Raw genomic sequence first — 9,212 nt, forward strand, 5'->3', positions numbered from 1 at the left:
CTGAGCGTGTTGTATCTGTTCTTCAGTAGCTTGATGCAGTAGGTACTGCAGTTACATACGCAGAATCAGAAAATACAAGGTAAGCAAACTTTGCTCTAACAGGACTTCCTCTTAAATGTGCAATCAGACAAACAAGGTGGACATAATTCATAAGATGGTTGTTTGAGGCTGCTGCGTTCTGTTTTCCTTTGAAAGCACACACATCCCTGTGAATTTACACGTGTTCTTGAGGAGAGATCTTTTAGACTTGTATTTTTGGTCAAGGAGAAATTCTTTACCTGAGAGAAGAGATTGGATGTTTAATTGTAAACCTTTGGTAGACACTTATCAGAATACTTCTTTAGTATTTACTGAATAATGCTTTAAGTCAGTATGTGATTTACGTGCTCAGAGTATTGTTAAAATGATGGTTTACATGCATCTGTGATGCAGCTGTTTAAATTTCACTTTTGAGGTGCTATCTTGAAAAAATCTCATATTTATGTTTTGATTTTGTAACTGCATTAAATGATAGCCTGTTTATGTGGTACTTTACACAGATGGTAAAGTAAAGAGAAAATAATGAATTGCGCCATTTGATCAATAATAGACAATCCTGCTATACTTAGTGGTGGTTTTTTAATTCTTTTTCTTAAGTTTGCCAAGTTTAAGGCCGTTGTTGGATGTATATTATCTGCCACTCACCAATATGCGGATAGCCAGAACATTCTGCTTCACCAATAACGGACAAGCACTCTATCTTGTCTCACCAACTGAGATACAGAGGCTCACTTACAGTCAAGAAACATGTGAAAATCTTCAGGTAATGCATTAAAAAAAATACTGTTTTCTTAAACTCTGAAGTTCTTGGTTCTAGATTCACAGTGCTTACAGTTTTGTTGTAAAGCTGAGCACTTTGACTTTTGTGCTTTGATTATTTTTTTTTTCCTCACTGTAGAGTCTCATTCAGGATGAATCACTTCCCCTACTCTTAAATGTTACTGTTTCATCCATCCTCTTGTATTTGAAACAGTTTCTTACTTGATTTCCATTTTGATTGATAGGAAACTTCCTTGTTTAACATGTGCGGTTAACAAAACTCGCTTGTTCAATTGACGCTGGTGAGGTGCATGCTGACATAGATAGGGAATGCTAACTCAGGATATTTGAAGGAAGCTATTATGTTTCAGGGTTATTAACAGCTTGAAAAGGTTCTCAGCCATGCTTCAGCTTGGAAGTTGTATAGAATACTGAAATAGCAGAGTTGCAGGCTGTAAGCTCTACTTCTGTACCACACATTGATACGAGCATTTGTAGATACAGTTTCAGCAGAACAAAATCTGGAGTGTTGCCCAAGTTGTTGAGGGGCAAATACAGCTTTACTTGAACCCATTTCTTTGCTACTAAATTTCATGAGCTACAAGCTTGCAACTGTCAGACTTCTTAGTATGTTTTTTTTATTATTTCCTAAGTTGCCTTGCAAAGACAGATGCTTATTAAAGCATATTAATTTTGAACTCCAAATACACAAAATAAATACTTGAAGTGAAAGAATATTCCATTAATTTGTGTGTGAAATAATGTGTGCTTTGTTGTGTCTCCTTTTCATTGCAAAGGAAATGTTGGGTGAGCTCTTCACTCCTGTAGAAACACCAGAAGCACCGAACAGGGGGTTCTTTAAAGGCCTGTTTGGAGGTGGGGCACAGTCACTCGACAGAGAAGAACTCTGTAAGTTTTTAGTGTTCATTATTTTTCTGGTATTTCTACCCAAGGAAACCAATGATCCTTGAGAAATATATTACCTGTGTTAATAGAACATTACATTTGCAAAGAGGAAAGTAAAAAAGGAAATGAAGAATGCTTTTTCGTAGCTTTTGTGTTGTACACCTTACCAACAAGATCAGAAAAGCATCGTACTATTTTCTCCCAGGCTCCTTTACCTCATTTATTCAGGAGTAGATTTTAAAACAAGAAATGGGACAACTGATCTTATTTTTATTCATCTTTGTGAAGTATATAGGACTGACCATCATTTTCTTAATGCTGTTGAACTGAAAGGGGCTGGTTCTGGATAACACTGTTCTGGACAGTGAGAAAATAAAAACTCCATTCTACTTCAGTTCATTTGCAAGGTTCTTTTTTTCTCGTTAGACTTGTGCAGAGGTGCCTTAGGAATGAGAGCAAGGACAGAACTGTATGATGGCTCAACTCAGTCCTCTGTTCATAGGACAGTAAAATTCAGATTTGGCAAAGTTTTTATTACTTTATCATTTCCTCATTGTTGTTTTGATTACAACTTTTTTTTTTACTGTGGTGGCATGCAGCATTTTATGGAATCATTGAATAGAATCATAGAATAATATATTTAAGGAAAATAACTTCCATTTATTGAGATATTTTCTAGATATAACACCATATTATGCAAGTTTATTTGTAAGAACTGTTTCCTTTTTAACATGAAACATAGCTGTTAAAACAGACAAGACTTCCTGGCAGTCCTTTCTTTTCTTATTGGTTCGTTTGATCTGTACAATAAAAATTAAATTAGACTTTACGACTTGGGCCTGTACGTTTTGAACAAATATCAAATATTTAGAGGTCACTTTCTGCATTAAAAATTCTATTTGTCTTTATATATGTGTGTAATACTTTGAAATATTGGTCAAGTATTCTATTAGAGAAATTTGTGTGCAAAATTGTATGTTTAATTAGTATGACTGGGGCAGGGAAAATCTGCCTCTACATGGCAACAGAGAAAAGCACTCTTGTTAACCTTAGAAGGTATCTCTTTACATCATTTCAAGTTTCCACCATCAACTTTTGGCTCAGATCTTTAGATGGAAAATAGTATTGAATGGGAGAAAAAAAGCTTAATGAATTGTAGTCTGAAAGTGAGTTCAGTGACAATTCAAAACACATCTGAAAATGTCTTTAAAATAGCCATATTTAACATGAGGGTCACAGCAGAATCTGTAATAAGTGAAATGATTTCTCTTTTTTATTATTGGGAATTCACAGAAAGGTGTTCATAGTGTTAGTTGAAATGTAAATTTTTCTTTCTAGAAGCATAAAATCAAATCAGAAAATCTTGAAATTCTGCAGCAAAACTTGTTAAATAAGTTAATATTACTTTTCCTACAGGTGGAAAAAAAATACTTAAACCATAATTTCATTGTTTAAAAATAAAAGGTAAAGATTATTTGGTTTGACTTCAGCACACAAAAATGTTTTGGCCTTCACTCATTTTTGTAGAGTATACAATTCAGCATGAGACTGACATGTCCTTTAAGTGTCTAGACCGAACTACGTGGCTGATGTCCCATTACAAGCAAAGCAGATGTAGTCAGTGCGATCACTGGAGTCTAGAGAGCTGTTCAGCAGACAAGTCGTGAGTGTCTACTTTAGGATGAGCTGATTTGTTCTTACAGCTGTACTGCCTTTTCATGATTTACATTATTTTTTTTGACTAGAGTTTTACAATAATGAGAGCACAGACACGTAATATTCGGGTGTCTGCATCTAAAACTGAACTTCCATCAAAGGAAACTTCTGCTGGTGGAGTCATACGGGCTGGCTACACCAGAAAAGCACTTCCAGAACTGCCCACAACTTGTATTTTCAAAACTCCCAACACCTTCCCTGTGAAGTAAGCTATATTCTTAAAAATCACTTCATCGGCACAATTCTGTTGATGACCGTGATGCTAGCACTGTTGAGAGAGTTTGAATTTCACACTTGAGCCATGAAAAGGTTATAATTTTACAACTTGCCTGGAAACTCAGAAATATGTTTAAAAATCTCAGTTTTATTTAAATAGCAACATCTAGTAACATTGAGTAGTGAGTATTGCTTATAGTCATGCCTATGATTAGATGTTTGGTGTCCATGCAAAGAAACAACACCTCTTAATAAACTAGTTACATTGGTATTTATGTAATAATGATAGAAAACCTTACTATTCTGTTTTTGTTGTTTTGCAAATGCCTCCAGTTGGAGAATCGGCATCTGGGAAGGCATCAAGGAGTCTTGCCCAGCATATTCCAGGGCCTGGGGGTATTGAAGGTGTCAAAGGAGCAGCATCTGGTGTAGTTGGTGAACTAGCACGAGCCCGGTTGGCACTAGATGAAAGAGGACAGAAACTAGGAGAACTGGAAGAAAAAACTGCAGCTATGCTTTACAGTGCTGATTCTTTCTCTAAACACGCTCATGAGGTGAGTGTGTTACACGTTAAACTAACATTAAACTGATTCTCTAGCAAATAAATGCAAGTTCTGTGAGTAACTGACATCTGCAAAGGCATGTTAGAGGCATCTGAAGAGAATGCAATATCACTTATAAAGGACACTTCCCTTTTATCAGTTGATCATTACTCCTAATAATTAATGTAAACAGCTCTGTCTTGTGGCATGTTGATCTAGAGCATACCTTCTGCCTGTGGCATGTAAACTTCCAAAAGCACAGCTCAGGTCCCATTACTTAAAGAATTTGTCACGGAATTAGACAAGAGTCATGTTCTGTGTGAGATTCCTGTGATTCACAAAAAAAACCCAAACAAACAAACAAAAAAACCAATTGTTGTGTGCGAACCCTATGAGTCCAAGTTAACTCTTTTTCCTATGTAACTACATAGGATGGTTGTTCTTTTCCATGTCTAGGCAGATCTCTTGCCATCCCCTAAACTCCTGTGCAACCTTCCCATTCTCCCAAAAATGTCTTTTTCTATCTGAGGCCAGATCATCAGCAGTGATGCTTCCATTAGAAAATTCATCATGCTAAACCGTCACTGTTCAGCAATGGTGGTGGTGCAGTTTTGAGAAGTCTTACTGAAGTCCCATCTTTCTGCTGCTTTGTAAGCAAATAATTTGTATGTATCACTGAGCTTTTTGGTACATTATAGAAACAGTAATTAGAAATTGTTTTTTGTTTTTTAGATGATGTTGAAGTACAAAGACAAGAAGTGGTACCAATTCTGATGATGCTCATCAATGACATCTGTTTAATTTTGTCCTGATGGAAAAATCCTGGTTTTTCATTAATTTTGGCAGGACCATTGAAATCTAAAGGAGTATTCACCATTGGATACTGTTGTTTCCTAGCACAAATCACACACTGTTTTACCTCAGTCGTGGCTTTAACTGAGGAGCTTTATATTTAAAAGAAACACACACAAAGAAACAAACTTGAGTGTTTCTTAGCTGTTGGTTAGCTGAGAGTTGGAACAGAGAAGGTAACTAGAACATGTGGAAAAGAGGGTAAAGGAAAAACTTAGTGTGAGATGGGCAGGGGCAATGCAGGGTCAATCCTGTGTTAATATTTCATATGCCAAAAGTTCTTGTGCTATTGTAATTGCCGCCAGTGTTATACCCTCCTGTGAGGAGAGGCAATAAATCAGGGGTCCAAGAGCTGGAATAAAGTTGTTTGTCTTGCTGGACAGTAGCTGACTTACACTTAACCTCTCTACGACTCCCTATACTTACCATTGTTGTTGATGAAGAGTTGAAGTTTGCTGTCACTTCTTTCATCGGAAAAGCTGGAAGCTTGGAAGATTTCATGTTGAAAATTGTATACATAGTTGACCTGTGCATAGTCTTTTCTTGGACCCCTGATCGAGTATTCTTGTATTCACATCATATTCTGTGAAGTGCAAAACCAGAGAACACACAATTTTTTGCATTAAAGAAGTCAAGTGAATAATATGACTGGAATGTGTCATGCTGGGAGTTTTCATTTGTGTTATGGCCGTGCAATGTGAAATGTGGTAACATCTTCATTGTGGTAAGAATACTTCAACTTCTGTTCAGTTAAATATAATTTTTTTGCCAAAAATAGCTATTGGTTCGGTTTGTATAACATTTAGAGTTGGCTGTAGGTTCCATTCATGCTGTGATTTTTTTATAAATGTTTAACAGAATGTATCTTTACAGCCATTAATAAAAATAGCTGAGGTAGATAGTTTTGCTCAAACTGAAGTTCTAGGTGCCCCGTCAGTCCTTTACTATGAAATCAGATGATCTCGGACTCAGGTTTTCAAACAGTTTTACACTCCATGGAGGTGCTGATGCATGAATAATGGCAAGCATCTAATATTTAATAATTGTCAGTATATTCGTTAGCAAATTCCTAAATCCTGCTAGTGGAGCTATTTTACAAGTACCTATCTCAGTCCCACCCGGCACTAAAGACAGTTGGCCTAAAGTTTGGATTTAGTCTCTGAAGCTGTTTTTTTCAATGTGGGCAGTGGTAAGTGTCCACTAAAACTTCAGGAATTGCTGAAATACTGTTCAGTTTGGGTGAGGTAAATAAAATAGCTGAGCTAACTTGTTAATGGCTGCTGTAGCAGTAGGAATAACCGTAACTCTTTTAAAAAGAGAGGATTCCTTAAAATAAATGTTTGCATTTCAAAAATTAATTTAGACTTTTTTTCCTCAAAGCGGCAGTAGTTACTGATTGGTTTTGTTTTATAAAAGAGAGTACTTAGAAGCTGATAGGTCTGCATTGTCTGAAATTAATCATTTGGGTTTGCTTCTCCAAGCATCACATCCTCTGTGTTTTTGCACACTTTCCAAAGGTTCCCAAAGCAAAACCTTGGTTATATTTGTATTATAAAGTGATGTTGCAATTGCATAGATAAGGCAACCTTACAAAACACTTAAGGGATATGAAATATTAAAGTTACTAGTGGTTCTTAATTCATTTTTCAAATGAAAGGCAAATATGTTTGGGCTTCATAGCACAAATTGATAAATTTTCTGATTTTATGTATAGTAACATCTAATTAAAAAAAGTGAATTTGGTTGCCAGTACAAGGGCATGCCATACCGTGTCCACAGTTCAAAGAACTTAACAAAAGAGAACATGATAATTTGAACAAGCAGCATTATGATTTCTTGATGGCTCTGTCCCATACCTATTGAGGCAATGTTAACTCCAGTTACTTAACTCAGCTTGCTGCACAATGTTTGCCTCTGCATGTTAATTAACTTCCTTTTTAGTGTCTAATTAATGCATATTAACATAATTTTTTTCAAAATTCAGATAAAAGAAAGCTAGATAAACTACTATCCATACCATTTCCAAAAATAAAATACCCTATCTGACACTTGTCCTCTTCCTTATCTCACACTTATAAATTGAGGTGACTGATGATTATTTCACCTGGTGAAGAGGAACTACATTTCGGAGCCACAGAATTGTGGAAAATTAGTCTGTTTCGGCTCTGTGGGAGAGGATGGCAAAAGTACTCTACTCTTCATCAAATCCATGGTATCAGTTCAATGGAAGATGAGTGTCTTGAATGCGTACTTAACTTCCCCATCATGAAGCCTTTGATAACCACCAGCAAGAAAAAAAAAAAACAAAATAAAAAAAAACCAAAACAAACAGAAAACCAACAAACAAAACAAGAGGCAATGACAGACCATCTGCCAGTACAAGAAGAGTAGTGGCTTATTTGTTGTTATAGAATTATCATAGTTGAATCTTTTCTTTACATATGTTCAGAGCATGCTTCTAGATTTGAAAACTAATGAAATGATTGCTCATGAGATGAATACACAAATGATTCTTGGTCAATAAAAGGGGCCATGTACAATTTTAGTCTAAAATGTTCCTTTTTCTTTCTCTGTGGAAAGAAGTTGATCATACGCACGTCATTGCATCTTATTCTGCTATTGGTGGCGCACCTTTTCTACAGCAAAGTCTATTGAAATCCTTGGGGGGAAGCACCCCATTTTTTTTTCACTAGCATTTTAGTTGTGTGAATCTCTTTTTAGAGTGTCTGGAAAACTATAAAATGCAATTGAGCTATTTTTTATTTTTTTGACGGAAGTGTAAGAAACTGCTGCTACGTACCTGTTTATATGTATTGTCTCTCATTAGGAACTGTAAACTGAAGAAGCTTTTCTTCACCTTAGTCCTGCCAAATTGTAACTTTGAATGTTGATATGTGTAAATATGCGTGTATTCCAAATAAGTCTGAAAGTGTTACACCACAGGCATCTCCAGTGATTTGTTCTTCAGCAAGCAGTCAGTTACAAAATATATATAGCTGTGTTCCTTGTCTGTCTTTATGCAAAGATTTTTTTGCCTGAGGTGGTACTTGGATGGCAGGTGATGTTGGAAAGCTACATCCAAAGGAGGATTTTTTGGAAGCAAGTTAATTTCCTTTTTTCCTTTTTGTTTTCCTTTTCTTTTCCTTTTTTTTTTTTTTTGCTTAATTAATGGCACTGATCTTACCTGAACTTTTAAACTTGAATTTTTCCTGCACTTTAATTCAATCATGGATTTTATTACTTAATTTTGTTTCTGTATTTGTGCAGTTCAGGTTCATTATTTGTATATAAACACACACATTCAGTAAAGACTTTAGAACGGATTACTTTTGGGCACGTTTGCTAATTATGTGACTATCGTTTAGAATGTGTGTTTTCTTAGCAAAATATGTATATACAAGTATATACAATATAGAATCTAATGAAAGGCACTTATCCTGTGTCGACATTGAGTTTATAAATTACTGCAACACTTTCAGATTTGTTACTAGATAATACAATAAAATCTGTTATATTTATACATACTGCTTAAGAATATACTTTTAGTTAAATAATTTTTATATGTACACTTCTACCTTTAATTTTAAAAAGACTTATGTTCAATTTTTAAGTCGAAGTACTTAAAGTATGTATATTATCCATAGAAGAAGTTGTTTTAAGCTTATGAATACATTCATATCTCATATCGAGATGATACAATTACTAAGCAATGAAAACAAATAGCCCATTTTGCTTTGCAGAAAATAATCATACTTATTTTTACCTCCCATTTGGAACATCCTTAAACAATTCTCTAAGTATGGAGAGGGAAGATAGTGCATTCAGAAAATTAACCTAATGTAAAAGTTTTCTCAATAACTGCAGTCTGTGATTTATTTATTTTTTTAAGGTATACACATGAAAGGCTTATTTTCAGCTCTATTCCTTAGACTTTTAAAATTCCCTAAAACTGAAGTGGGGTTTGTCCAATAAATATTTCCTTTGAGTAACATATGAATATTGATTATACATCAGCTCTTTACGTGTAAATCAGGGGTTTCTTTGTACACTGAATGTGTGTTGGAAAACTTACAGCCTGTGGCCGAAGTGCCCTCTGCTTTCTCCTCATGGTTTAACATACCCGGGTGGGCATTGAGAGCAGCTGAAGTTTGGGGGGGGGGGGAAAGCGCAAAGCCTTGTGTC

At 35.4% G+C, this 9,212-nt stretch overlaps 1 protein-coding gene across 7 annotated transcripts in view; it reads left to right on the forward strand.

Moving 5' to 3' along the window:
- The window catches only part of STXBP5 (syntaxin binding protein 5), a 109,771-nt gene extending 100,813 nt beyond the window's left edge, over positions 1-8,958 (forward strand). For all 7 annotated transcript variants that reach the window (XM_063329256.1, XM_063329258.1, XM_063329259.1 and 4 more), the window contains 4 exons: positions 637-802; positions 1,596-1,707; positions 3,970-4,190; positions 4,911-8,958. In XM_063329256.1, coding sequence (XP_063185326.1) covers positions 637-802; positions 1,596-1,707; positions 3,970-4,190; positions 4,911-4,952 — 541 coding nt within the window. In that variant the 3' untranslated portion in view covers positions 4,953-8,958. The remainder of the gene's footprint in view (positions 1-636; positions 803-1,595; positions 1,708-3,969; positions 4,191-4,910) is intronic.
- Positions 8,959-9,212: the final 254 nt, after the last annotated feature.

The sequence above is a fragment of the Chroicocephalus ridibundus genome, chromosome 3 (assembly GCF_963924245.1).
Source record: "Chroicocephalus ridibundus chromosome 3, bChrRid1.1, whole genome shotgun sequence".
In the NCBI taxonomy this organism is placed as follows: Eukaryota; Metazoa; Chordata; class Aves; order Charadriiformes; family Laridae; genus Chroicocephalus; species Chroicocephalus ridibundus.